Genomic DNA, 27,458 nt, shown 5'->3' on the forward strand with positions numbered 1-27,458 from the left:
TTCATCCTGCTCGCGCGCAGGTGCATTGTTTGAGTATTCTGCGGGACATCATTATAGCCTACACTAACAGACCGCGAAAGAGAGAAGAGACAATAAAAAGAGAGCGGAGTACGTGCAAGGGATGGAGATGGAGCCCAAGGGGTCCTCACAATTGGTGAAGGACAAGGGGCCGACGACGAAGCAATGTATGTATATGCGATGGTATTGATAAAGATGGGGAGTAACATAATGAGAGGGAGCGCGTACATACGCCGCTAAGCGTGAGTTGCATGCGATAAAAAGTCGACAAGGAGAGAGCGATGTAGATCATATCTTACGACACTGAAAGAGCGAGAGAGGCGTTGTATGGAGACACTTGACCGATGGATGATGGTGAATGCAGAGACCAAATATTGAACCCAGAGTCCCTGATCTAGCCCGAGCCACAGAGCCGTCGTCCCTGCCCTGCACCCGGGATGCGGAGCAACCCAAAGAATGAATCAAAATGGTAATATGAAGAGAACCAACGCACGCGCTATGCCTGGCGCGCAGCCGACTTCCAACTCGACGGCGGCAGCGGCGGGGGCACAGGCTCCCGTTTCCCGCTCCTCACAGGCACTGACGGGTCCGTCCTCGTCCTCGGTCTTGGCCCCGGGCGCTGTGGTGTGGTCTGTACGCTGCCCGAGCTCACCGTCCGCGGCGGCATGCCCGGCGGCTGTACGCCGTACGTCGACCCGCGGAACGTCGACGTGCGCTCGCCCGCGGACGGGTCGCCATACGCGCTGCGCGAGCCCCAGCCTTGCCCACGCCCGCCCACACCGAGCTCGCTCCCGGCGACGCTCCCCGCGTACATCGACTGCGCGCTCGACGGGAAGCCGCCCATCATCCCCTGCCACGGCATTTCATGTTCATATTCATCCCATGCCCATACCCATCGGGTTCATCCCGGCATGCCCATGCCGTACCCCATCGGTCATGGATGACATCTGCCGCCGAACGTGCTTGTATGCCCACCGCCGCCATTAAGCATGCTCGTCGCGCCGGTCGATCCGCGCTCCCACTCTTCCTCAGCGGCGGCCATCGCCTGCTGCGCGACCGCCATCTGGTACGCCTGCTTTGCGAACATCATCGCTTGCTGGTGAGCTGCGAGGAACGTCGGGTCTGCGTTTGGCGGGACGGGCGGGAACATGAATGGCTGTGGTGACATCATGCCGCTTGGCTGGTTTGTCCAAGGCATCGGGGAGGACATCATGTTCATGTTCATGTTCATATGGCCTGTCGGGGAGACACCTGTCATGTTATTCATCATGCTCATCCGCGGAGGCATGTTGTCCAACGGACGGTCCTCATCGTCATCATCGTCGGTAGGAGGTCGACCGTTGACGATTTTCCCGAGCTATTCAGATGGCTGAGCACAAGGCATGAGGCGCTCATGGTCAGAAACTCACCTCCAAAGCAGCCTTCGCCTCGCTCCGTCTCCGCTGTCTTCGCCTGCTCTCCGCATTCGCATCTTCCGCACTCTTCTCCCTCTCCTTCTCCTTCGTTTCACGCTCACGGTCGGCAAGGCCCGCCCGTCCCCTCTGGCCCTCCAGCTCCGCAAAAGTCAAACTCGAGCTCTTCCGATGCCCTCTCCGCGCCGCCGCCGCACTCGCACCAGGCCCCGTGCCCTGCGGCCTCTCCTTCTCCCTCGCCCGCTCCCGCGTCGAGAAGCTCAGCTCGCTCCCATCCTGCGGCGTGATCGGTGTCCGGCCGCTGCTCGACTCGCCCGTCGAGCTCGCAGGGCTATAGCCACGGACACCCCCCGCAAACGGCCTCACAGGCGGCATACTCGCCAGCGTGCCCGGGCTTACGTTCCCAACACCATCCCTCGATGCCTCCATCGTCCGCGCACGGGCGCGCTGCTGTGCAGTCGAGATCGCGGGTGGGGCAGCCACCCTCGGGGACGACGCAGACGTAGACGCGCTCGTCTGGGAGGACTCTGACGACGTCGATACGGGCGGGACGAACTGCCGCGGGCGCACAGGCTTTGGCGCGGCTGTCGGCTCTTGATTGTCTGCAGCGTGGGCATCTGCTCCATCGTCTGCGAGCGACGGCGGGCGCGAGATGGAGCAGTGGAATTCGACGACGCGGACGCGGGCGAGGCGCGCCCCGCCTCTGTGGCGGCGCCTGTGCTTGCGAGCAGTCCGCTGCCTGTGAACCCCTTCGAGGGCGGCAAGCCGTGATCGGGGATAAGTGGCTTCTGCAAAATGGAGGGCGAGGAATTCGTGCGCGACTCGGATCGAGGCCGGGACTCGGGGCGGGGTTGCAGGTCTATTGGAGACCGCATCTCTGTGGGAGATTGAGATGTGATGGTTGCTGGTGAAGGTGTGCGCCCTAGCGTCAACCTTGCTTGTGCTGTCGTGAGTGGAGGACTGTTCGATGGCCAGGAAGTGACTGTCGGATCGAGTTGCACCAAAATGAACGTGGGATGCCAGGCTCATCTGCGAGGCCGGGCGGGATGTCACGCTGAACGCAGGAGGGGGAGAGCGTTCGCGGATTGGAGTGGGAACGATAGGCTTCGGGTCGGAGAGGTCCTGAATCTCGTATGCGTTCGAAGTGGAGTACGATCGGCCATTCGGCTTGGTCTTCGTGGGGGAGGACGAAGGCATGGGCAAAGAAGAACAGGGCGACGTGTTTGTGACGATAGCCTCGACTGGTAGGGTCTGACTGCGCGTAGGCTGTACAAGAGGACCTGGTGAGCGTCCTCGGTCAGCGTTAGCCTTCTCTGCCTCATCAGGGTTCGCAAGAGTATTTGAACGACCATTAGAGACGCTCGCTGCTAGTCGCGCTAGGCGGTCATTCAGACTCGGCTTCGCAGCAGCAGAAGACGAAGGAGACGCCTTCTCTCTCTCCGGGTCTTTCGGTGCTTCTTGCGTCTCGGTCACCTTGGCATTCTCCTTGTCGCTTTCCTTGTCGTTGCTTTTGTCTTCTCCGTCTCCACCTCCTTCGGCTCCTGGGAAGCGGGCCTTGGGAGCGAAAGGGGCGACTTGTCCGTTTCCAAAGGCGGTAGACTCGGCGGGGCCAGTCCTGAGATGTCAATGAGAGGCTTGGGCAACATGCGCGCGCGGGACACGTTTGTCGCCGCAGTGGCAGTTGACGTACCGCTTCCCGTCCGCCTGTGGCCGAGAACCCTGCTCGCGAGCGGCGCATCGTCCGAGTCTGTATCAGAGTCCGAATCGGACGTCGAGTCGCTGTCGCTGTCAACCACTTTAGACGGCACTTTACGCGCCACGCCTACATTCAGACGTGATCGCGACAAATTGGCAATTCATGAGACCGAAGAATGCGCTAAATAGGTGAAACCACTGACCACCGTCGTTGCTGTTCGCGTTCTGGGCGGCGTGCATCGCAGAAGCTCGCTGGGCGGCCGCATTTGGCATCAGCGCGGACGTCGATTGCGACGCACGAGCACGGTTGTATAGACTGCCACGATCGCTAGCGTTGCTCTGTGCGGAAGGTGATGCTCTCATCCGAGGTGGGGTGGGCTTCGCGACTTGGCCCAGCTCGGATGCGCTCTTGCCAGCTGAGCGTGGCGTGATGGTGCCCGTCGGCCCACGGCGTTTCGGACGCAGCGTCGACGAGCCCGCAGAGTCGCCGTCCTCGTCCGACTCTGACTCTGATGAGGTTGAGTCTGACGTCGGCGATGTTGGTTTGGGACGACGGAAAGAAGGCGGTGGTGGTGATGGCGATGCCATACCCTGCGTGAAAGACGACGGAGGACGGAGGAAAGGTGATCCGTCCCCACGAAGATCTACAGAGGATGGTGAGGGAGAATTTGCAGCACTGCGCCGCGCCGCCATTTCGCGGAAGGCAGCCACCGATATTCGTTGTGATGAATCCGTGGATGCTAACTTTCCCTCTGGGTCGGACAGGCGGGGTGAGACCTGAGGTAGAAAGTGATGATGGTGGACGCGGAGCCAGATCCGTAGGACTTGGCGAGGCAGGGCGAACGTGCCGGAACGACTTCAGGTTGAAGGACTCATCTGGGCTAACGAGTGAAGCATCCGGCGGAGGAGGCTTTGACTTTTTGCGCTCGCGATGTGCCCAAGAAAACATCCCTTTGGGCTTCTTCACATCAGGCGTCGATGAAATGCGACCCGCATTGTCCAGGCCCTGGCGCGAGCTCCCAGGCTCAGCAGTCGTGGTAGTGGGTAGCGATTGAGTAGACCGTGCAACGTTAGCCCCTCCGTACGAGGCGAACAGATCTGACCTTGAAGGCGGAGGCCCCAACGACTCATGTCCTGACTCTGACTTGGAGCTGGAGAGGCGAAGTTTCGGGAGGACGGACGGTGGGGGGCGTAAGTAGCCATTGTCATCGGTCTGCTGCGATGGCTTGCTCTTTTTGCCTCCGAAGCCCAACATGAGTTTGCTCGACGATGCACCGACGGGGCCGCCGTACAGAGCGTGTCCGTTGCGGGGAGTTGGCTGGCCCGAGGTAGAGGCGAAGTCGGTGTTGACGGACTGGGTGTCGGAGGCAGACGCGTCGATGCTGGCCTTTGCGTCGCTGCGTGCGTCCGGACCTTATGCTTGTCGCGCTTGGAGAAGAGGCCGAAGACAGCCATGGTGGGGATAGAAAAGCAGGAGAGAGCCCGCTGCAAGCGTGGGTGAGGGCCCCGTAGCTGAGGCTGCAGACAGAGTCCGCAACGTTCGCGCAGATGCGAGTCGGAGTCGCGATGACCGCTTTGTGTCACCGTGTTTGGCCCCCTGCCGGCCTGCATGCTCCCCCCAGAGTCCTCCCTCCTCCCCTCGCCTGTCGCTCTGCCCTTGCTGTCGACCATATGCTGCTCGTCGTCGCCACACACGCACTCACCGGGTGCAGCGCGGTCCCTGTCCGCGCTTGTATGTCGCGCCCAGCTCACGGCGCTCGAGCCAACTCGCCGCTGTACGCACGTTCATAAATAGCAGCGATTCCAACTCGGCTGCCGCACTCTATCGCCTCTTGGATTCCCAGGACCACTCGTTTTAGAGTTGGCCAGCAATCCACGCCGTCCGCGCGACAGCCCGTTGCCTCTCATGAACCGTCTTGCCGCCACATTTCTCACTTCTCGGACACTGTTCTCTTCGGGGACTCTACTGTTCGCTGCACGTTGCGAGCCTCGAGGTCACCATCACCCGTTCGTCTCCTATCATACTGCATCCATGTGGTCACTTTCCCCGCTTGGGCGATGCTGTGCCAGAATTGCTTGCTCGGCGGAGTGGGTCAAAAGTCTACTTGGGAATCAGCCCTATTGCGTGATGCTCATCCCAACTCAGTGTCCAGGTGCGTCGGCGCTTCAGCCGAAGAGTCGTCTCATCGCCTTTGCACTGTTCAAGACGATCCAGCTCATCTACAGCCATGAACCGCATAGGCATTGCTTCGATCACGGCGCACCCTGTCTCGCCCCTGCGCAGTTCGAAGCCGAACGTCTTATGAACCTCGCCGTGCTATAAGTAGGACCGGTGTGTCCGCCATCTCTTGCTTCCCCCTCTTGGCCTGCGAATATCACTGCCTCCATGATCCCGGAGGCTTATCCTGTCCGGCTTCCACATGCTCATGCTCTGCGCGCCGTAACGTCGAGCTCTTCACGTCCCGGTTATCCACGAAGTTCGAACGAAGGCTCCGCCCGTCTGGCTCCCTCCACTGGACAGCATCTCTGCGGCGTCTCACTCGATCCGATACGCCCGAGCGTTTTCAACCTTCGTTTACCGGGTTCTCGATATCAGTCATTGGTGGGGATCAGCATCAATGTTCAACTGCGGCTGGTACGGTAATTGTATCTTTGGCACGCAATCACTCGAGTCCCCGACTCTGATTACACCGCAACTCGACTCAGCATTTGAGCAAGAATCAATGCTTGCCGCCGTCTCTTCGCTACGATCTCAGTCGCAGGCACGACACATGACGGGCTGTGGAACGACAAGCTATGGATACTCCTCGGGCACCCACACGCGCGATCACCATCTATGCCGTCCTCTGAACCCTGACAGCTCGTCGTATTGGCTCACGCCCTTCTCATCGAGCTTGCAGGTCACTCACTGCACATGACTTGCTAGTCAGCGCGTCGCTCGCCCAGCATTTTATGCAGGAGACCGCGTCGGGGGGTCGTCTGGTCGGTCTTCGTCACCAGCTCGCCGCCCACCGCGCTCCCCCGCTCAGGACGCGTCCCTACACTATCCACCGTTCCCTGCGCATCTCCCGCCGTCCGTACGACTTATCACGGCTCGGCGCCCGCTTGGCAGGTCACTGGACGGACCTCGAGGAACTCCGCCACGGCCAGGACGGTTCCACCGCGACCCATTTCCGCAAGCCTCTCGTGCAAGCCACTCTTCCTCTCGCACGAGGGGCGTCGTTTTTGTCAGGCTAGAGCACAGCCCCGGACGCCTGTGCGAAGCCGGAACCCTGTTCAGAAACGCAGCCGGATGGACCTTGTTGCTTCGAGAGGGGTTGCCTCGGCGGACGCGGTGCGTTGTATAGTGGCTGTTTGGTTCGATCGATACCTGCTGTTTTGGCGAATGCGATAGCCCTTGGACTGGGTCCTTTGCCGCAATCATACCATCGCAGACGTGTCATTGCTCCTACTACGAGCATGCGTAGTAGAACGGTTGCGTCGCGTCTGTGGCGACGCGTCTCGGACGCGTGCTTATCACGTGCATGCCATTACCGAAGACGCAAGGGTTATCGATCCCATCGACGTCATCGCGTCATCTTATCCCAAACGGCGGAGGACGATGAGGGAACTATATGACCGCACCGGCTATGTCGTCTATCGTCACAGACTCGTTCTGTTGTTACAATAAGATGTGGGATACAAACTTTACGCTACTACTGATAACGATATTCGGGGCGCGGAAGAGTCGACGGGTGCCACCCGTGCCGCAGTGCTGCTTGAGGCTTCCTGACTTATGCATTCGCTGCGGCCTCGGTGATGAGGTTCTATAGATTACGCGTGGTTAGCGACGAATCGAGAAAGGTAAGGAGCTTTGACACTCACCTGGAGAGCACCAGGGTTCGCGCCAACGAGCTCCTTGACCTTCTGGCCGCTCTTGAAGACGGAGAAGGTGGGCATCTAGCGGCGTGTACTGGTCAACATCCCCGGAGAAGCCCGGAAACAGGTCTGCTCTACGTACCGCGCGGATGCCGACCTCCTGGGCGATATCGCCCTGCTCGTCAACGTCGACCTTGTAGAAGTCGGCGCCGGGGAACTGGTCGGCGAGCTTCTCGAAGATGGGCGAGATCTGCTTGCACGGGCCGCACCACGTCGCCCAGAAGTCGAACACGGCGGGCTTGTCGCGGTTGATCTGCGGGATCACGAACGATGGGTCAGTCCGCGCTCGTGCCCAGAGTCGCGCCGGGCTCGCGCAGAGGCACCCCGGGTGAGTAAGCAGCACTCACGATCTCCTGGAACTGCTGGAGGGAGCTGACGACGGTGACGGGCATGGCGGACGTGTACGGCTGTGTTGCGGTGTCGGTGGGGTTGGTGATGGAGGTGAGTGGACACAACGGACTGGACAGGAAGTTTTGAGAGGACGACTGGCTTTATAGGGACCCGGCGCGCGGTGCAGTGGTACACGATCGGATCGCGCCATGCGTCACGTGTGGCTTACAGATGATTGGCTGGTGATCCAGATTCGGTGCGACGCCCGACGCGTCCTCCCGCCCACCGCGCCTGCGCCGCCGGCCTGCTTGGTCATCCCCGCCTGCGCCTCCCTGGCTGTCCCATCAGACGCGTCCTGGTTCGCGAGGCATTGGCGGGGCTTGCAAAGCGCGAAGGCCGCTCACCTCAGCGTATGTGTAAGTGCATGACCGGAACATGTCATCGTCTGTGGTCCCAGATGGCAACTCACGGTGACACCTACGTGCTATTGGGGACACTGTGATTGGCCGTGCTCTTTGCCATGTGCGGTGGCTAGAGCCTTCTAGGTGGTGAATCGTGATGGGAGCGCCCCGCGCTGATTCTACAGCGAATCCAGTCTCGTCCCGCGAGACAGCGCCGCGGCGATGGACCCGCGGAGTACGGTCGCCTTCCGCGCGGCTCTTTTGCTACTTAACTTACCTAGTGCGGGCCGCGGAAGTCAGACAGAGTCCCTTCTTCGTGTCGTGCGTGTCAACGTACATACCTCCGGAGTATGGTCTGTCATATGGCATGTGCGATGTATATATCTCGTGCGTCTTACCCGTTCCCCCACTTCCGACTCGGATGTCTTCCAGATGCTCGATCCCCGACAGCAATCACGCATAGTCAACAACTCATCTTGCGAGTTCGCAACACCTCTACGCGCTCGATGTGATTCCTGACGACGCTATGCACAGATCAGTGAAGATCTAATCAATCCTGGCTGCTCGAATACAGCGCCCCTGCGCCGATAGAGCGGAAGACTCCGAAGCCACAGTCGAGAGAGGGTGTAGTAAGTGCTATGACGCCGACTGTGGACTTGCTTAATGCATGAAAAAAGATAATCTTTACCGTGACCACTTACAGTGCGAGGGCTTCGGAAGGGAGGATCACCCACAAAGGTACTGTCGGAGGATTGGCCTCTCGCCAGTGAACAAGAGAACGAAGAGGAGAGAGAGAGCCACGACAGCAATGTCGATGTAGCAGAGAACATCCCAGCCGTTGCTTAGGTGGCCGTATATCTAAATCATGCGTTAGCGATAGTCTTGGACGTCACTCGGGATCCTCGCCTGTCCACCAATAACAGAACCCGCTGCAGTAACAATAAGCAGTGTCCTCATAATCAGGAAGTACGAAGTTACTTGCCCGCGTTGGCCAGGCCAAACACGATGTTGAGCGTTCCGTAAGTATGCGCGTCTGGAGGTAGAGAAAGAGGTCAATGAGCGTAGAAGATGCACAGTCCAATTTACGCACAGCCCACGCCATCCATGCTACGCGTGACCGCAGCGAGTTCTGTGGTGAGAGGCGCAGCCGTTGCCGCAATGAAGAAATCTGAGGCGCGAGATCAGCGTTCAGGTTGTGAGCGTAACTGCATACACATGAACTCACTCTCCACAGCAAAGGCAACAATAAAGAAAGCGAGGGAAAAGTCGAGCGTGAGCAGCCCGAACCAAGGGATCCACATACGAACAGAACCGTCGCCACCCAGCAGGACCGACTCTATCGCTCTGCTTGCCCGCGAGGGGCGATGCTGAAAAGGGTGAGCACGGGAATACGGTCGCGAGGATCGGAACGTACAAAAAGAGGGGGACGAGCGACGCGAGGTATACTAGGCCAACCTTCGTCGAGTTGAGGTTCCATAGCGCCTGTACACGGAGCGGCAGCGTCACGTCTAGGGCTGCGAACGCAAGCCTGACAGAACAGTCAGCGGAGCCGCCAACCCTAAGCTAGCATACGCACGAGGGGAAGAATGTGCTGAATACACAACTAGTGTCCGCGGTGAGTTGGATAGCTTATACATGACCTGCAGCAGAGACAGTTCCTTGCTCGTCTCTTCCTCTCTACCGGCACCTCCGACGTCGTGCTAGCGATCGCTTCCGTCGCCCCTATCTAACACCTTCTGTATGGACTCTACCTTCTCGGCAGATTTGCAAGACTCAGGCGGTATTCCGAGGAAAGTGAGCTAGTCTGCGGGCCCTGCGCCTTCTCTGCGTCCATGACACTTCAGACTTCGATGTAGTAGTGGTCGAGCAGTTGGGATTGGGTTCTCGTGGACAAGCAGACGTGCGGGAGGTCGAGGACGGTAAAGAGGATAGTGAAAATGAAAGGTGCGCGGTAGCCCCAGCGGGCAAAGAGCGCGCCGCCGACAGGTGGCGCTAGCAGTTGTCTGTATTACGATGTTCATCAGCCTGAGTGCGACGATTCCAATTGTACATCATTCACGCACCCCAATGGAACGCCGATCATGGCGATGCCAGTTGTTCTACAGCCAAATTGAGTCGATTGAGCAGGCGATTTTCAGACACTCACGTCCGATATCCTTCTCGGGGTAGCATCGCAACTGCACCAGAGAGTAAGTGTGAACATGAGGCTCGATTGCAACGCACATGAGGGCGAATCCCGCTACAATGATGACTGCGGATGCGAAGCCTTCAGCAGTCGGCCAATGCACATCATCCAGAACGCAGGCGACTCCATAAGTAGTATTTGGGACGCGACCAAGAGGAGCTGACCGGCGATAAGGACGGCACGTCTTGACCGCAGATGCTCAGAGACCATCGCGATGACCGGAGTGGCTGGGCATCATAGCACTCTGTCAGAACGGCGTCGATGCTGTACATCCGAGTCCATTGCGGCTTACCGATAACTAGGCCTGCAGACTATGCCTCATGGGAATTAGCACAGGGGATGATTGCTGTATATGCGGGCTCACTTACATAGAGGAATAGCAACCATCCGACGAGCTGCGAGACATGGCTGTACCGCAATTCTTCGAGCCGAAAAGGGAAAACGGTGACAACGATATTGTAGTTCAGAGTGTCCAGCGCAAGGCCTTCAACGACGGGAGTTGAGCCGTGTACTAGTAGGTGGAACAAATCATACACAACTCACCCATAGCCACCACTATGAATGCGTCGAACGGAACGTCAAGTTCACTTCGACGCGCAGCATGGGTGACCGATTGACTTGCCGAATGTTACATATCCTGGAGACGACCTCCAGCTCTGCGAGCGGACGAACATCTCTGCAAAAAGTCTTCACGGTTCGATTCGGACGGCGGGCGTGTCTTCCGATTTGGCTTGGACCACGGGAGAGAGTAGGTCTTGACCGGGAACGTAAGATATGTAACTTAGCTGACTGAGCTTCTTTTGATAGAGTTACATTTCGAGCGGGTAGGTCCGCGATGCGCTTCTGATACCATTGGAATGCTGCTGCTGTAGTTGTGCTGCAGTCTACAAATGTCGCCGTGGGCGTTGCCGCCTGGAACCGCTGAGGTCCGATAGGCTCTGAGGGTCCTACCCACGCGATGTAAGTATGTCACCTTCACGAAGTCGCTATCAGCGATGCACCCCACCTATACCATCCTATGTCAACATTCTCCTACGTGCGGCCGAAGATAAGATGGACGCCGGAACCGCATGGCGGAGATGTCATATTTCCGCCAGGCCACCAACAACTGCCTGCTGGCAGTGCCAGTGCCAGTGCACATGCGGCATCGAGCACTTCTATTGTCGTAAGATCTCTTCCGTGTGTCCCGTCAGCGCCCTGGCCATGCTGTCGTGGGGTTGGTTCAATTGGCGAGGAAAGAATGGAACTTACAAACACAGTTTATGATCGGTGAGGCAGGGCCGTTGATATGTTATGTACTTGCCCGTTGTGGCGGCGAACGACGGACGCGTCACGCCGCGTCCGCCGCGTCAAATTCCGCATCAAAATGTTCTACATATATGTATAAGTAAGTAAGGCCCACTGCAGACTGATCGACTGGTACTGGTGAGTACATGAATACCTTCTTAGTGTCTGTCCTACAACGTCAACGCTGCGCTAGGCTCCTCAGGTCAGGATATTCCCGCTGCGGCGTGACAACTCATTTGCGGACAACGACAGTCACGTCCTTTGATGATAGTGGACGCTCATCATCTTCCATTTGAACAGTTCATGATCTGACATTGGGCGCGCGTATTTGGCGCGAAGTTCGAAGATGACCACAGGACCGTATAATACCGGCCGCGCGGGCGAAGTTCACGGAAAACGGCAAGACTCGGCGACCAGATGCGAATCCAGTCACCACTGGAAAGGTGCAGATTGAACTAGTTCCGGTCCATACTGTTGGACATGCCGTGTCGTATCACTTCGAGCGTGCCTTCCCAAAGCTAAGTTACTTATGTCTGTTGCTGTTGTCTGATGCAACCAGTGGCGCTGCGAAGCGCACATACATGGCCGTAAACACCCCGTGTGCCGTCGCTGCCGCGAGATAACCCAACATGGGTGAAATAGGGTATGGGCGACCATATTCAAGTTACCCCGAACCCCCATCTTCTGAGAGTCTGTGCCTTTGGGCTACTTGCTGCTGTTAGCGACTCGGAAAGTGCCCCTACCTCCATCGCAAACATGTCCGCAGAGTTTCAGCACGGTTGGTACATCGGCAACATCTGCGTCAGTATCCTCTACGGTAAGTCGATTCCGTACCTCTCTGAGTTGAAGGCTGCCGTCTTGACACGGACGGGTCATGCTATAGGCATGGAGCTTGTCATCTACGGGGTGTCCATGCGGACGCTTTTCCGGCGCAAAACCCAGCATCGCAGCAAGAAGGACATGTTCTTCGTTGTCTTCAGCACTATCCTCCTTCTTTGCTGTACCATCAACTTGGCGTCGGACTGTTTTTTCGGCGAGGAATGGTGGATCGTTAATGGAGGGTCCGAGCAATGGTTTGCGGACAACGTGTCTGCCTGGTACCAAACTTGGGCTTCAGCCGTAAATGTGCTCGTCCAACTGCTCGCAGACGGTTTTCTGGTGAGTGTATGAGGCATGCCTTGAAGTCGTTGGTTTTCAAGTGTTTGCCTTCACAGATTTACCGTTGCTTCGTCCTCTGGGATAGCTACCTTGTTGTTCCCCTACCATGCCTTGTCTGGCTTGCCTGCCTGGGTCAGCAGTTTTCTCTCGTGCTCCATCATTCATACATACTCACTGTAATACCCAGGCATCGGCATCACCACACTGTACTACTCCGGAAGCCCGGGCGGGGATGACTTCGCAGGTCTTGCGCTGCAGACGAGCACGGCTTACCTCGCATGTACAATGGCAATCAACTTCTCAATGACGGCTCTCATCGTCGCGCGCATCCTCTACTTCGCGCGTACGACCGGACGAATGCTCGCGAACGGCAGCACCCGGCAGTACTTCGGCGTCATCGCCATGGTCGTCGAGTCCGCGGCGCTGTACACCGTCTTTAGCCTCATGTACCTCATCACGTTCGCGATTGGCAGCGACCTCAGCGCGCTCTTCATGAGCTTCTACGCAATGTTCACGGTACGCGCTTGCGAGTCAGGCATTGTTCCGGGAATGTACATCCGGCTGACGGTTGGTGCGGCAGGTCATCTCGCCGCAGCTGATCATTATGCGCGTTGTGACTGGCTCGGCGTGGAGCCGCACGACTCATAACGACTTGGCGACGATCTCCTTCGCAGACCACCCAGTTAGCACGAACGTGACTTCTGGCAGCAGGACCTTGAATAACACCGGGCATATCGCTATGTCGCAGACTTCCTTCCGCGAGGGTTCCGTGGGCGACATGACGTTCGAGACGAAGCATGCAAAGGGCTCCGCATTCGACGTAGTGTGAGGCTCTTCACACCTCCTAGCTCTCGCTGAGGTGTGGTCGATCTGATCGGTGACGAGATGAAGAAATGAAATGCGAGGCATATATCATGGTCTCTTGCTTACTCGTTCTAGCTTTGTAGTATATTAGAAGCTGCTTTACACGACTCAGTCTGACTTCATATTGTAGTGTACCTGAGCTGCCAGATAAAAGTGACATTTGTTTCTGAATCCATTCAAGTAATGCTGCCTGCAGTGTGCACTTCATCAAGAGTGTACTCAAAAACGCGAATCCGGCGAGACGGCTACACTACACATACAATGCCAGGCTAGGTATGTCCGTCGCCCTCCCGTCCCTCACCGCCTTCCATTCTATCCAGTGCTTCCTGATCTCGGCCCTCATCATCTCCCAATCCACACACCGGTATTCTCCAGTCCAGCGCTCCTCAGTCCAGTTGCGCGCAAGCACCGTCGCCGGCTCAAGCGTGATGTCCGCATCGCACAGAACGTATTGTCGAATATGGTTTAGACAATGCTCCGGGTGCTCGGCGTGCATGCCGTGCGCTGGGTGGTGCGCGACGAGCGCATCGAAGAGGTATTGCATGCAGTGTTGCTGATGGGTCATGCCCACGCCGAAGACGCGATGCATGGGCCCGAGTCGCAAGTCGCCGTCACCTACGGTCGAGATCCAGAGCCACTCTTCAGACGACTGTGAGTCGAGGAGGGAATAGTGCACGCTCAGGCTCTTCGACGGACATGCGCGCGGCCCGCTTAGCACCTTTTGCGGGAAAGAGTGGCGGGCGGTCGTCGTCAACGTAGGCTATACCCGGGCAGTGAGAACCTTGAAGTGCGCGAGGATATGAGCTGCCAGTGGGGAACTTACAGTACGAAGATATGGGACGCTCGCGACGACGGGCGAGCTGACGAGCTGTGCGACTAAGCAAGACATCGACATAAACATTCGTGAGTGCCAGGATGATGAGGACGACTACTAGCGCAAGCGGTTTGGAGGGCATCCCGGACTTAGAATGCCTTGGTTCCAAGTGTCAGGGGAGGGGCAAGGCAAGTGTTGCGCCGAGGGCTCCTGTAGGCAGAAATGACCCCAGGAGCACGCTGCCCAATCTATTTACTTCTGAGCAGCGAACTTCCATGATCATGAGCAGTATGATAGAACACGATACTAGTACATGGATGTTCTTCCTATCACGCGTGACTGCACCGTTTTCAAGTTGCCTGAGGGCTTCAAGTTCGGAGGCCGTCCAATCTTCTGATCTGAACACTGAGCGCTGCGTGATGAACCTAAGTCAATTCTCCCAATGACCAAATTCCAACTTAACAAGGTTACTGTAAGCGCTTGGTCCGGGTAGGAAGGATGCGGCGGAGCTACAATCAACTTGGTACGTAACTGATTGCGATCAGATCGGGCACATACCTGACGGACGCTCCCAGAGGCTCGGAATACCCTGCGAACTCCTGTCACGGTGTGCATTGTGCACGTTTGCATTGCGTTTGCACCTGTTTAGCTTCCAATTGTAGTAGCATACGATGCTACTGAATACCTACCACCCCACCCCATTCACGCCCGCTTATCCTGCACACCAACAGGAAGGTAGTACTGCACTGTACGACTAGCTGTGAGTGCCAGCGCATGTTAGCGCGCTATTGTCTGATGTTCCGCCCTGGTGATGTAAGGACTTACTCAAGCAGTTAGTCTGCACAGACAATGAAAGTTCCCCCGCCACAAATCAATATCCTCGAGGTCAAGGAGCCGACCGGTATGTATCAACCTTCACAGTTCGATGTGCAATCCACTCAGGCAGAAATCGCAGATGCAATGATTGATCAAGCGGTCGAGCTCACCGTATTGCTTGAGGCTAAAGGTATGGGACCGTGCATCAAATTCCGACATAGCGTGGTTGGCTCAGCGGTTCTCTCCAGATCAGTCGTGCAAAGTGTGGACAGGCGGGAACCCAGCTGAGCTGCTACCCATTCTCATGCGCTCCATCATCAAGGCGACCTGGTTGTGTGAAGGCGCGGGGGAAACGTACGTTGCGACGGACGAGAACGGAACACTTGTCGGGTACTCGCAATGGATCCCGCCAGGGCGAGACCTCTGGGATTCGTAAGCAGCATAAATTTGCCAGCGGCTATGCAGTCTTACAAAACTGTATGATAGAGAGGACCAACGCCAGTGCGGTTATTATGACTTTATGGAGAGGATGTCGGAGGAGGGCAACAATTATTTCAAACAGTCGGTGAGTTGCTGTGTAAGGCAGCTACTTAACGGATAGATGTACTGACGGGAAGACGTTGTAGTTAGGGAATGAATTCCCGAAGTATCTTGATGATTCCTTCGGCATGCCGCAGGTATGTACATTGGACCCTGACTCTTTTTCGCTCTTCATGTGTTGTTGTCAGTCCCAGTACAAGACACACTTCTGCAACCTCGCCATGGTGCGGCCCGACTACCAGAATAAGGGAATCATGACCGCCATGTTTAGGATGGCGTACGAGAGGGTGTGTTTTTGGAAGGGATGGGTCATTCGCATCAGCTCATTCAGGATCATCAGGCGAAGCAGACCGGGGCGACGCTGGCCTTGTCTGCAGGGGACAAGAATAACGTGCGTTTTCCGCAATAATTTTGCCACCTTCCTCACAATCATACGCAGATTGTGGTGTATGAACACATAGGGATGAAAGTGGTAGGCCACCGGACGTTCCAGTCGCCCTGGGGCGAGTGGTCAAGCTGGGCGTTCGCATGGGAGACGAAAGAGAATTGATTGTGACACTAGCATTTCAGTGACGGTATCCAAGTGGTTTCTGGCGTATGTCACGGTTATGCACAGATAAGACGACCGTCTGTCGGCCGGTCATTCCGGCGCCTTGCTCGCATTGAAATTTGAAGATCTGAAGCTGAAGCTTGAGCTTGAAGCTTGAAATCAGAATCGAAGCATGTAGTACCTCCGAGTCGGTGACATGTGGTGCATCCACATTTCCGGCAGCCGCGAAAGAATCATGATGACGTGCGCGACGTTTTTCTGCCGTCTCTTCTGGTGCGCATGTGGGTATACTTACTTGCGCGCGAACAGCTGGCTGAGCGGGACCCCCACAGGGTTGCTAGGAAGATGCACAAGCACAGTGAAGAGTACGACGGCCTGCTCAACTCAAGCTTAACTCGGAGCTCACTTGAGTTCGAGGACAGTGAGTGCAAAGGTGAGTGTTTGTCTGGGCCTGTGGAGAGACTCGCTCATGACAAACGGCAGGTTCGCAGACGATCACAGGGGCGTACAAGAGCAGCTCGAGGCCTGTGCGGCGCCCGCTCTTGCCATACGTTATTGCCTGCCTTGTATTCGTCGCGCTCACCGACATCGTCTTCCTCGCCTACATTTCCCGTGTCTTCACGACCGAGTATTTGGACGACGCTGACCTACCCCTCGCTTACCCATATATCGGCCTCAAGGAGCTATACGACTTCGGCCACGTCGAGCCCCCGCGCTTCGCGCCGCTTCTCAACAAGCCACGTGTCGTGACCCAAGTGTTCCGCGACGAGCCCGAAAGACCAGGAGGCAGGGGCGAGCACCAGATATGGGACGTGGAAATGGGGCAGATATTTCCCCCCTTTGACAAACATCTGCTAGTCAACGACAAGGTACGTTCTGACAGGTCCTCAGCTCCATCCGATGCTCAACGCATGCCTCTACAGACACGCACAATCATACAGTTCCGCGCGATGGACTTTGGAATGGAGGAGTGCTCGCTCGCATTCCGCTTCCCAGGCACCCAGGACCTCTTCGAGGGCAAGGATCTGCCTGCCGTCAGCAGTGCGACAATACAGCTACAAATATGCCCCCTCGATGTTCCGCGCTTCCTCGACGTACGGGCCGTTTCATGGGCCTCGCGCCCGCAGTGTGCGGGTCCGCCGACAATGTTCACTGCGGCGGTCGGCGCGGAGCACGAGGTGCCAGTACCGCGCTTCCCGTGCGCATGGGGGACGTATCACTCGTTCGAGGTGGCGTGCACAGACGAAGATGGTAGCGGGCGCGAAGACGCGTGTGCAGTTGATGTGTGGTCGAGTCACAACCAAACCTGGGGTGAGTGCGGGAATCACTCGGCCTCGACGTAAGATGCTGATGCGAATTGGTAGGGTTGTATATGTATCAGCACCAGACCATCTAGGATGCACGACGAACTCCGTCCCCGCATGGGTCGAATAGTCGGAATAAATGTATGTTAGCCACTTCCATAAAATGGTGCCCCATTAGCCTACGAACGGTTGCGATCTCAAGAACCCCATATGATGACCATGTACTCAATTCAATAAACGGAAAGTTACGTCTAGCGTTTATTTCTGGAGCGACACTTCTTCTCAGGCCGCGGAGGTAGTTGGGCTAATTGATGGGCTGCAGGAATTATGTCGCTTGAGGATGCGGGCCCAAAAACCGGGTGTGCGTGTTCGGTATCATGGTATCGCTTGCGTTCAGCATGGAGTCGACCTAACCGCAAATGCACCCGGCGCATCATGGGCGTATCTCTTCATTATCGTCCTGGGATATTTGGGGCCTGCTTGTGCATCAGAGGTCTGCGCCAGTAGCCTTCGGACAGGCAATGGAAGCCTACCGGAAGAGTGTAGCGCGCACGCCCAGAGACAGCATCATAGATGCTCCTGCTGAGGCCGTTCCCGGGCTTCGCGGTGTAGCCTCAGACTCCGAACAGAGCACTGGCACCGGGAGGTCAGTGGCTTCCGGTTCTCCTCCATCTGACCGCGTACATGTGATCTCCTGTGACAAACTCATACAGTCTGCAGTATAGTTACTCACAAAAGATTGCAACCCTTTGCCGGCTGGCAAAGTCGTAACCTCGCGAGGCGACTCAATCTTCAGGTGGTGCGTACGCCTGACTCCCAGTGGATAAGTGGTTAATACCTTCGAATGTAACAGGTTGTGCGCGCAGTGGCCCTGGCAATGTTCTCATCGAAGCGCAACGTGGAGGCATTGACAATATGGGCGGCATGCATCCTGCTCATGACCAGTCTCTTCGGAAAGCTGACCTACCTGCACTGGGCCAAACATCTGCCGTCCAGCATCGAGCCCGGTGTTATACGCAAAGGTGCGAGGCGCCTTCCTTGTTCGTCGTACAGTACCGCCTGACAGTGCGGTACCTAGAACTTACGTCTGACATCTGGGACGTCGAGCGAAAGCCAGTGCATCTCCAGTTTGACCACTACAAACTGCAATATGGCCTCGACGCGGAACAGCAGTGGGCTGCGCTTGTCCCGCACGATGGCATCATCCACCTCGCAGACGGTCAGGCTGGCGACACGCGTATTCCGTACACGTTCTCCATGTTCCACCAGCTCCGATGTCTTGACGTCCTCCGCGCGCAGTACCGGCTGCCTCTCGAAGAGCGCGACATGGTGCACGCACGCCACTGCATGAACTACATCCGCCAAATGATACTCTGCCGCGGGGACATGCACCTCGAGACATTCCTTGCGGACAGGTACAGCCACGAAAACGTCGACCGCCGCGGCGTGTACCGGTGCCGGGACTTCCGCGCGGTGTATGATGCGGTGGAGAGGAACCAGCAAGAACATGCGGTTTGGGTGGTCGGGAAGAATTCAACTGTGCATTAATCAAAACTGTATCAGACATAGCCCGTATGCGAACGATGTTGTTACACATACGAGTGGATTTGACTGTACTGTAGGTATCTGATCAAAGTCCAGCACATATCGCGCTACTGCTTTCGATTGAGGCTATGTGTCGCTTCCCTTTCGGAACTCAGTATGAGGATGCATCAGATCGGAGAACCCAACAATCAGGACTCTTACCGTAATGTGACCGCTATTCCATGATTATCACAGAAGCAAGAAGACTGCAGTGTCGGCGCAACTGCGTATGGTTCGCTAGAACTACTCCGTTCTGTCCGGCCACGCAGGTCTGAAGAGCCATGGCAGAAGCAGTGCGGTATCTGTTGGACAGTAAGCGACGATATGAGAAGTCCTGAGGTGGATCCGCCGGGCGCTGATGCACTCAACACTAGTCTGCCTTCTAGGTTTGGGGTCAAGACGCTGCCGTGGGTCTCGAATGGAGGTCGTAGCCTGCGACTTGTAGGCCGGCGTCCTGTGAGTGAAGATGCGATGAATAATACATGGCATGGTACAAATCGCTATAGGATAAGAAGCTTGCATTTCCTGAGCACGCGTGGAGCGAGCTATATTAGTAGGACCGTGACCAGCCACGCCTGTCTAGTCCATACGCCTCCTTCATGATGCAAGTTCATACTCCACCGTTCTTCAAGCTCACACTCGTCCTCCTCCTCTTCGTTGCGCTATCTCATGTAGCAGCATTGGCCGTAACCGAGAAGCGGATCACAGGTTCGCTTTCACTTGGCAATGATTTAGCATGTTGATGACCATTCGGCGGTAGCCCCCGCGGACATGGATGACGATGGTATGAATGACAAGACATGATTTTCGCGCATGACATTGACAGTGGTCTTGTCCAGATTTATACCGTGTGCGCGCACTGATCTAGAGTACACTGGAGTAGTGCTCATGGTTGTAAGATCTATTCTTCCGTAAAATGAGCATAGGCTAACAGCCACACGCGTAGTAGGTTCTACGACACACCGACAGTTTCCAGGAGTGCCACTGGTAGCCATTGACATCACGAGCCATATCCACTGGCAGCCAGCTTGTCGGACGAAGACTAGTAGTAGTTTGCGACTCTGATCAGTATTGCATATATTCAATGCCTCCGTTATCCGCCAACAAACTGCATCAAACGATTAGAATTACCAAGCGATAGCAAGCGCAGGTCTTGACCGGAGACGGGCAGAGGACGTTGGCATCTGAGATATATGTTCCCGGAGCGATGAGTGGCGGGATCGGAGGCAACGCGAGACGACGCACGTAGAGATATCAGTGCACTGTACCAGAAGAACACGGCGAGTGCTTTACAAACGGAGGAGTTATCAACTGGCTGTTGCTGGAGTGAGTTCAGACAAATGTGCGTTTCTATGCCAATGAGCGGACTTGATTCATACCGTCTTGTATTACTCCGACTCGGTACGACTCTGACTCGGTCGTACCAAGGCCTTCATGAAATCCCGACCCCAATCCGCAGCAGACAGTCGTGATGGCCTTCGGCATGTTCTGTCTTGTCCAGGTGAGGGTCGTCCGTGATCGCTGGCAAACGTTCTCTATGCGTACTGCGACCGGTGCAACCTGTGGTGTACCAACTGATACCATCGCCCGCAACATGCTCTCCGGCGATTGTTCAGCGCACGCCCAGCTTCACGCTAGAGTTTAAGACTTACAATATATTACAGCGAACCTGTCCAGCTATGGGTAAGTATCAATTGGACTGGAGAGCCAGTGATCGTGTTGCCACTGTGGCGCCTGGACAGTGGAGATGGGATGTGGCGTCTTCAGGGGGACTCCATTAGCATCACATGCGAACGAGCAGCTATTAAACGTTCGAACAATGGTCATAAATATTGTGTACTTAGCTCCTGCATTCGCATAAGTACAGGACGGACGATCAGAGGATTCTAATTCTGAAGAGCACTCCAGGTCAGTTCATGTCTTCTGCATGTACCTCCGAGTCAGGGAGAATATACTTACCTTGTTTGCCAGTAAGGCCGTAGGACGACATCCGCCATGCCGAACAACCTTGATCCCGACACAATATACGCGGCGCTCTATAGGCGTGACGACGGCCGGTACCATTGGGCGTTCGTCCTCGCACAAGGACCTTTCGATGGCTACAAATTTCACGCCACCAACATTCCTGACCACACAAAGTGGCACTACGAACAGGAGGTTTACACGTTGGACAGGGAGAAGAAGCCTCTCGTCCTGATGGCGAAGTTAGGTGAGTACTGATTGCGGTGGCGTCCCACAAAGCTTGATCATTGGCAAGGCAAACCCGTTAGGACGCAAACCCGCAGACATACCTTATACGCACGTCGAGAATATCCTGCGGGAGGTCCCTATGGAAACGGCACAACCCGACATCCCGCAAACCTTCACATGTCGCATCTGGTTTCGCGAGGGTGTTCGGAGAATGTGTGCCGCGGGACTAATACAGTGCCTGTCTGTCGATGACCTGGAGCGCGAATTGCTGGACATAGCGGACGACCATTCGAACCTTGTAGCGCTGGGGCTACGACCCTGGAAACTGTGTGAGGGTCTTCTCAGCTCACATTGATGCATAGAAGTATTCTTACCGGCAGATGAACAACGTACTGAGCGCGAGAGGATGCCGAGCATGTAGTCCCAGCCCGCTTGTACGCGCCATATTCGTCGCCGAGTCGTCGCTCATCGCCGTGTGCTGAAAATGTGGGGATAGACAGAGATTATCTGCTGGAGGCCTTCAGCCACACAGCTGCCAGGGCGTTTGGTGGACATTAATCACAGAGTCCGCACAGTCAGGTACAAGCCGTACTCAGTGCGCATCCTGAGGTAAGGGCCCTGAGCAACTTCAAGTGAGAGTGCCTCAGCAAAGTAGTCAGGTAGCAGCCGTGACAGTAGCGACATATGATACGTTGGTACATTGACCCAATCGGGCAAGTTGAAGTTTGAACGTACGGTCCACGCGGCGTCCAGGCTTGGGCTTGCAAGCTTGAACGTTACGTTCAACTCAAGACGATGAAACGACTTGGATGGCGTGACATCCGCGCTCCCACTTAGGGGGATAACAGGTACGTCATACGTTGGTGTTTACATTCACGAGATATTGGCGTTTATTGAATGTGTTATAGGTCCTGCAAAGTCCGCCCGAACAATAACACAGATTGTGACAGACCATGTCGTTGTGAGTAGCGTAAAGGCGTTAGCTAGCCTATGCCATGCTGATGTGCTCATGCATATCAAGCCTTCACACGAGCCTGGGAGCTATGGCGACGCATGCCTGTTGTTTTGAGGCTGTCGGCTTACAAGCTTCTCCTCTGGATCGGTCAGAGAATCTACAACAGAGCCTCCGCGTATACTCAGCGCGTTCCATTCGACCTATACATCAAGTATGGGCCCGCCGTGCGCAAGACCGAGGCGGCCGCCACAGATTACGTTGGAAGACACACCACAATCCCCGTGCCTAGAGTACTCGATACCTTTCAGGACTCAAGGGGTGATACCTTGATCGTCATGACGAGGCTCCCCGGCGTACCATTCGGGCTACACTTCGACATCGAAGACCTTACCCTCGCAGAAGCAGCCGCGTTCGAAGCCACGCTCAGGGAATGGCTATCGCAGCTTCGCATGCTTCCCGCGTCCTCGGAAGCGGTCTGCGCTTTTGACGGCTCAGCCTGCCGGGCCATGTCAGTGAAGCAAGACCACGATTTCGGACCTTTCCCGACGCAGCACGAGTTCCACGACTTTCTATACAAACAGGTTCCCCGACGCTTCCACGAGGACCTACGGAAAAAAGCAGCCGCGTCGCACTCGAAGCCCCACCGCATTGTTCTAACGCATGGCGATCTGCATCCCAACAATATCTTGATACATAACGGGCGTCTCTCGGGGGTGATCGACTGGGAATGCGCAGGCTGGTTCCCTGAGTACTGGGAGTACGCCGATGCGGTCGAGAAGCGTCCCAATTATCGGGCTTGGTGCGACGTCTTCCGTCGCATTTTCCCTCAGTATGAGGAGGAGCGCGCGGTCGAAGAGGCGATTCGGAGGGTAGCAAATCCGTGGTGACGATGCCTAGTGAGTGGCCATTTGACTCGATAAAAATATGCTGATCGTTTGGTCACAGTGGTCCTATTGACTTTCCGCACGAATCTGAAGAGTCCGCTGTTCCTCGTGCTCAGTTTCTATCACTGTGATGTAGCACTGTTATGACCATATGGTGGCACGTACATACCCAAGTGTCACGTACCTCATTCACCTTGATTCCATGTGTGGGCATCACGTCGTATGGTAGCTGTGCGGTCGTACTACCCAAGCTTTCAACCACCGCTATATATGTGCATATGACGGTACTGCCTCATCACATTCTGATACATAGTGGCTACGCTGATGTGCCGCCGGTACGCCCGCTATTGGCACACATGTACAGTTTCGTAGTTTGATTGACTCGGAGTAAGCAAGCAGACGTCACATCTCCGATGTAGGCTGTCTATAGACGACTCAAGATTCATGTTACGCCGAATGAATGAGAGATTAGTTGATCAGTGTGCAGTTTGTGGTGGTCCGAGTCGATGCATGTTTTCTTTGCGAGTAGTTGGTTGTGCGGTGGTCCGAGCGCCGTCGGATGATAGGCAAACGCGATCACAGCCGCCAAGCCCTCCCCGATCATCTGTTAGCGCGCTGCGGCGCCACCAGAACACCGTGGGCGGATATGGATATGGCTGCTACGCTCACCACCATCTTCGCCCCCTCGCACATGCTCCACCTCTGACCCCGTCACCCATCTCATATCCGTCCGGATACCCTGCCTATATATGAACAGGAAGGTTTGAGCAGCTGGACTTCACGACTCCTGCTGTATCGTACCCGGTGCCTCTGCCAAGTTCGATCCAACTCCACTCAAATTCGCCCCGGACGTGACGATCCCTGTGCACTGATCATCCGAGTGTTCGAGTGATACCATAGCACCGACATAGCTGGGCTTTGGACGAGGGGTGCTCAGGTGCGTCCATTCATTGCGGCACCGAGACAAGGCGTGACAAGTGCTGTAGCTTAATCCCACATTCTCGCACGACCCATTCTCAGCCATGGCCCCGAACTTTCTGTCCAAGTTCGTCAACAGGTCGCCGTCCAACTCCATCAGCAACCGCAGCCCTGACACCTCGCGGTCTTCTTCGCCCGCTCTCGCGCATAAAGTGCCCCCGTCGATCACCATCGACTCCGCCATCTCCAGTAGCCTCGACCTGACGAACGGACGCCCACGGCGACATACCACCGTAGGCAGCTCCTCGCCCTCGATTGCTGGGAGCACAGAGTCCTTCCCGGATGTCACAGTCGTCCCGCCCTCGCCTCGGAGCGCAAATTACGGCTCTGACCTAGATGGCCGCGACTCTACCCGATCTCCGCCCACGTTGTCAGAAGGCACCGGCCAAGATGAAGGGTCTGGCAGGAACGGCTCCGTGAAACGCGTGCCATCAGCTTCTGACCTGAGATCACCTCTCTCCACGAACACGTACAGTTCCACCACCGCGGTCGACGACACAGGCCTCGCGACGCCCACTCCTGCGACAACGCGCACGACCTTCTCCGACGCCCAAATGTCCGACCGGTCGCTGGCGCCATCCAAGTCCACTGGCAACCTGCGCAAGTCGGCGTCGCGCGAGAACTCGGCGGCCCTGCATGGACGAGCGCAAACACTCATGGACGACCGCTCGCCGGAGAAAGAGAAAGGGCGGGACCGCAGCCGCAGCCGCAGCCCTCGTCTCTCGTTGTCGAAGAAGGCGAGCAAGACCAAGCTGCGCAACCCGGAGTCGCCGCGCTCTCGTAAAATTTCGTCCAAGGGGAGTAAGCATGATCGTGCTGCGTCGGTGCCCTCCCTGCCAGTGATGAATATCCAGACCCCTCCGCCGCTCCCGCCCAGCGTCACGGTCACCGAAGACGGCACGCTCACGACCTCTCCCATCTCTTCGGAGTTTCCGAGCGGCCCACCAAATTCGTCGGTCTCTTCTAGGTACAACGCGGCGGCACCCCTCCCGCCGATCACAGCAAACCTCCTCGTACCGGACAACTCGGATGCGGCGAGCGTGTATAGCGTGGAGAGCACTACGGGTGGGAGGAAGCGTAAGGTGTGGACGAGGAAGGGGCGTAGCGGGAGCGGTAACTCGCAGACGAGCCCCACGTCCAGTGCGCTCTCGCTGAGTCCCAAAAGGAAAGGCACCTCAAGCGGGATTGCAGGCGCAATTGCCGCGTCTGGTTTGGCGATGGGCATGGGCATGACACCCGTGCCTCCTATGGACCTCTCGCAGCTCCCGCCTACGCCAGGGACGTCCTCCACTCTGTCGTCACACGGTCATCGCCCGCGACGCAGTTCGGATATGTCGCGTGGGGGGCCGCGCTCGAGGCAGGCCAGCATCAACAATTATGCTGCGAGCGAGTTCAGTGACAGGGATAGCTATCATTCCGGCGACGATGACCTGCTGGGTGGAGGGAGTGATATGGACGACGACTTAGATCTGGATGCGGATGATATACCGGTGACCGGCTTCGCTGTAGCCAGCAACAAGCGGAACCAGGACTTCCATGAGCTCTTCCCGACTGTGCCGGAAGGCGACTATCTCATAGAAGGTGCGTCTGGGCCTTTCGCATTGTTATCACGGCTTGCTCAGTCTATGAACAGACTATGGGTGCGCGCTGCAGCGGGAGATCTTGATACAAGGCCGTCTATACGTGTCCGAGAACCACCTCTGCTTCCATGCGAATATCTTTGGCTGGATCACCGACGTGAGCGTCTGTCTTCTCCTTCTATGCTGCCTGTGTTAACATCGTGTGTCCTGCTCCTAGCTATGCATCCCAATGTACGACGTGACCGCGCTCGAGAAGCGTATGACCGCGTTCGTCATCCCGAATGCGATCCTGGTCACGACGACGCAGCAGAAGTATACGTTCACGTCCTTCCTCTCGCGCGACAACACATACGACGTGATCTACAACGTCTGGCGCCTCGCGAGGCCGGGCGCGTCCTCAGCACTGCCGTCCCCCCGTGGCTCGCTCGATATACCTGACGGCGCGAGCGACATTGGTGCGAATATCGTGGGCGTGAGCTCGATGGTCGCCGTGAAGCCGAAGGTGTCGATATGTGATTGTGGGCGCAAGGGCGAGCACTTCTCGGAGGTGGCGATGGAGAGCATTCTGCCTGGAACGCCAGAGAAGATTTACAACCTGATGTTTACGAGCGGGTTCATCAAGGACTTCATGACGCAGGACCAGAGTTTGATAGGTAAGCCATTGCCGTGCTAGTTGTCGTGCCATGTCGTCTTGACGCGTTCCGTCGCCCAGACCTCCAGATATCCGACTGGGTACCCGTGACAGAAGGATCAAAGCTGCTCTACCGCCAGATGTCGTACATCAAGCCGCTCAACGGCAGCATCGGGCCCAAGTCCACCAAATGCGAGCTCCGCGACGAGATCGTCAATCTCGACTTTGATGACTACGTGACAATGCTGACGACGACTCGGACACCGGACGTGCCCAGTGGCAGTGTGTTCTCTGTGAAGACGAAGACGTGCATCACTTGGGCGAGCACTGTGTCGACGAAGATTCTGGTCACCACTCAAGTGGAATGGACGGGTCGTAGTTTCATCAAAGGTATGTTCAGCCCATGACTATAGTCGAACTCGAACCGATAAATGCCGTGTAGGCATCATCGAGAGATCGGCGATCGATGGGCAGAAGCAGTACCACAACGACCTAGAGGGCAACATGCGGAAATACATCCACGAACACCAATCCGAGTTCATACCCGAAGGCGTCGACGTGGCCGCCGTTGAGAGCGCCGAGGCGCAAGTCAGCGAATCGCCCCGCCCGAGCCTCGAGCAGCCCTCACTCAGCGAGGTGGAGCGGCGCAAGTCGCGCGAGTACGAGCGGAACCGCCGCGGGATGCAGTGGGCGTACGACACGATCGAGGGTGCGCTCAACGTTGGGAAGCAGAGCGCGTCGGGCGCAATCGAGCTTATCAGGGACGCGTGGGACCAGTCATCGTCGACGACGATCCTGTACTTCGTGATCGCGTTCCTGCTCGTGAGCAACGCGTGGACGCTCTTCATAGTCGGCAAGCGCGAGGAGGTCGGCCGGCGGAAGGAGCTGCGCCGCACGGAGGAGCGCGAGAAGTGGGTGCAGGGCGTCGTGACGACGCTCTGGGAGGATCTGCTCACGACGAAGAGCGTGGCGGGCGGGAGCCCTAGCGGCTGGGCACCGCAGCAGCGCCCGCCGGGGGAGTGGAAGGAGGAGGTGGCTGAGATGCGCGTGGCGCTGGACTCGATTGAGCAGAGGGTGCTGCAAATTAGACTGAGTCTGGACGCGTTAGACTGATATCAACTAGTGACATTCCTTTTTTTTCGCATGGCTCTGGATGGGTTTCTCTGCTGACGATGGTTTCGCTGGATCACTAAAATATCCGTATTTCGCATACGTATATGTAGTATACAGGGGGCTCCAGCCTGACAATGCACATTGCTTTACGAACCACGAATGAAGATATTCTTGTGTCTCATCCGCTACACAGCTGCACAGTATACTACAAGAAAGGGTACATGGGCGAACTAATAAGGACAAATCGCAGC

The 27,458-nt window shown here is 56.5% G+C and overlaps 11 protein-coding genes across 11 annotated transcripts; 7 read left to right on the top strand and 4 right to left on the bottom strand.

Annotated features, from left to right (window-relative positions):
• Positions 1-257: 257 nt before the first annotated feature.
• B0H18DRAFT_1005838 (uncharacterized protein) lies at positions 258-4,759 on the bottom strand. Its single transcript, XM_048028601.1, is given in 9 exon segments — positions 258-842; positions 978-1,375; positions 1,428-2,032; positions 2,071-2,412; positions 2,432-2,927; positions 2,960-3,252; positions 3,329-3,869; positions 3,889-4,512; positions 4,539-4,759. 9 exon segments carry the CDS (start codon positions 4,734-4,736, stop codon positions 515-517), a joined length of 3,825 nt encoding a protein of 1,274 aa, XP_047893614.1. The 5' UTR covers positions 4,737-4,759; the 3' UTR covers positions 258-514.
• Positions 4,760-6,898: 2,139 nt separating this feature from the next.
• B0H18DRAFT_954706 (thioredoxin) lies at positions 6,899-7,435 on the bottom strand (the record flags this gene model as incomplete). Its single annotated transcript, XM_048042287.1, has 4 exons — positions 6,899-6,931; positions 6,990-7,064; positions 7,126-7,296; positions 7,391-7,435. The coding sequence occupies 4 exons, from the start codon at positions 7,433-7,435 to the stop codon at positions 6,899-6,901; spliced, it is 324 nt and encodes a 107-aa protein (XP_047893615.1).
• Positions 7,436-8,748: 1,313 nt separating this feature from the next.
• On the bottom strand, positions 8,749-9,857 carry B0H18DRAFT_1118896 (uncharacterized protein; the record flags this gene model as incomplete). The annotated part of the gene is made up of 9 exons (XM_048033863.1): positions 8,749-8,807; positions 8,865-8,942; positions 9,000-9,118; positions 9,189-9,302; positions 9,351-9,377; positions 9,410-9,474; positions 9,526-9,573; positions 9,621-9,777; positions 9,838-9,857. 9 exons carry the CDS (start codon positions 9,855-9,857, stop codon positions 8,749-8,751), a joined length of 687 nt encoding a protein of 228 aa, XP_047893616.1.
• A 2,145-nt stretch (positions 9,858-12,002) lies between these two features.
• Positions 12,003-13,233, top strand: B0H18DRAFT_876362 (uncharacterized protein; the record flags this gene model as incomplete). Its single annotated transcript, XM_048040483.1, has 4 exons — positions 12,003-12,404; positions 12,461-12,536; positions 12,592-12,920; positions 12,985-13,233. The coding sequence occupies 4 exons, from the start codon at positions 12,003-12,005 to the stop codon at positions 13,231-13,233; spliced, it is 1,056 nt and encodes a 351-aa protein (XP_047893617.1).
• A 207-nt stretch (positions 13,234-13,440) lies between these two features.
• B0H18DRAFT_933049 (uncharacterized protein) lies at positions 13,441-14,382 on the bottom strand. Its single transcript, XM_048041747.1, has 2 exons — positions 14,092-14,382; positions 13,441-14,028 (listed from the first exon to the last, which is right to left on the bottom strand). The coding sequence occupies exons 1-2, from the start codon at positions 14,167-14,169 to the stop codon at positions 13,519-13,521; spliced, it is 588 nt and encodes a 195-aa protein (XP_047893618.1). The 5' UTR covers positions 14,170-14,382; the 3' UTR covers positions 13,441-13,518.
• A 549-nt stretch (positions 14,383-14,931) lies between these two features.
• B0H18DRAFT_1118898 (uncharacterized protein) lies at positions 14,932-15,988 on the top strand (the record flags this gene model as incomplete). The annotated part of the gene is made up of 8 exons (XM_048033864.1): positions 14,932-14,983; positions 15,038-15,088; positions 15,147-15,330; positions 15,385-15,463; positions 15,525-15,575; positions 15,627-15,725; positions 15,779-15,829; positions 15,878-15,988. 8 exons carry the CDS (start codon positions 14,932-14,934, stop codon positions 15,986-15,988), a joined length of 678 nt encoding a protein of 225 aa, XP_047893619.1.
• A 275-nt stretch (positions 15,989-16,263) lies between these two features.
• Positions 16,264-17,640, top strand: B0H18DRAFT_1005875 (uncharacterized protein). The gene is made up of 4 exons (XM_048028602.1): positions 16,264-16,421; positions 16,472-16,857; positions 16,912-17,299; positions 17,353-17,640. The coding sequence occupies exons 1-4, from the start codon at positions 16,268-16,270 to the stop codon at positions 17,382-17,384; spliced, it is 960 nt and encodes a 319-aa protein (XP_047893620.1). The 5' UTR covers positions 16,264-16,267; the 3' UTR covers positions 17,385-17,640.
• On the top strand, positions 17,509-18,030 carry B0H18DRAFT_340632 (uncharacterized protein). The gene is made up of 2 exons (XM_048037664.1): positions 17,509-17,938; positions 18,006-18,030. Exon 1 carries the CDS (start codon positions 17,633-17,635, stop codon positions 17,876-17,878), a length of 246 nt encoding a protein of 81 aa, XP_047893621.1. The 5' UTR covers positions 17,509-17,632; the 3' UTR covers positions 17,879-17,938; positions 18,006-18,030.
• A 2,584-nt stretch (positions 18,031-20,614) lies between these two features.
• On the top strand, positions 20,615-21,726 carry B0H18DRAFT_1005899 (uncharacterized protein). Its single transcript, XM_048028603.1, has 5 exons — positions 20,615-20,685; positions 20,722-21,080; positions 21,142-21,384; positions 21,441-21,518; positions 21,609-21,726. The coding sequence occupies exons 2-4, from the start codon at positions 20,872-20,874 to the stop codon at positions 21,448-21,450; spliced, it is 462 nt and encodes a 153-aa protein (XP_047893622.1). The 5' UTR covers positions 20,615-20,685; positions 20,722-20,871; the 3' UTR covers positions 21,451-21,518; positions 21,609-21,726.
• A 100-nt stretch (positions 21,727-21,826) lies between these two features.
• On the top strand, positions 21,827-23,166 carry B0H18DRAFT_1005904 (kinase-like domain-containing protein). The gene is made up of 4 exons (XM_048028604.1): positions 21,827-21,914; positions 21,975-22,027; positions 22,088-23,032; positions 23,092-23,166. Exon 3 carries the CDS (start codon positions 22,120-22,122, stop codon positions 22,906-22,908), a length of 789 nt encoding a protein of 262 aa, XP_047893623.1. The 5' UTR covers positions 21,827-21,914; positions 21,975-22,027; positions 22,088-22,119; the 3' UTR covers positions 22,909-23,032; positions 23,092-23,166.
• A 1,559-nt stretch (positions 23,167-24,725) lies between these two features.
• B0H18DRAFT_876366 (uncharacterized protein) lies at positions 24,726-27,207 on the top strand (the record flags this gene model as incomplete). The annotated part of the gene is made up of 5 exons (XM_048040484.1): positions 24,726-25,464; positions 25,517-25,620; positions 25,681-26,116; positions 26,176-26,484; positions 26,537-27,207. The coding sequence occupies 5 exons, from the start codon at positions 24,726-24,728 to the stop codon at positions 27,205-27,207; spliced, it is 2,259 nt and encodes a 752-aa protein (XP_047893624.1).
• Positions 27,208-27,458: the final 251 nt, after the last annotated feature.

This window comes from Fomitopsis serialis (assembly GCF_022376445.1).
Source record: "Fomitopsis serialis strain Sig1Antser10 chromosome Unknown B0H18scaffold_31, whole genome shotgun sequence".
In the NCBI taxonomy this organism is placed as follows: domain Eukaryota; kingdom Fungi; phylum Basidiomycota; class Agaricomycetes; order Polyporales; family Fomitopsidaceae; genus Fomitopsis; species Fomitopsis serialis.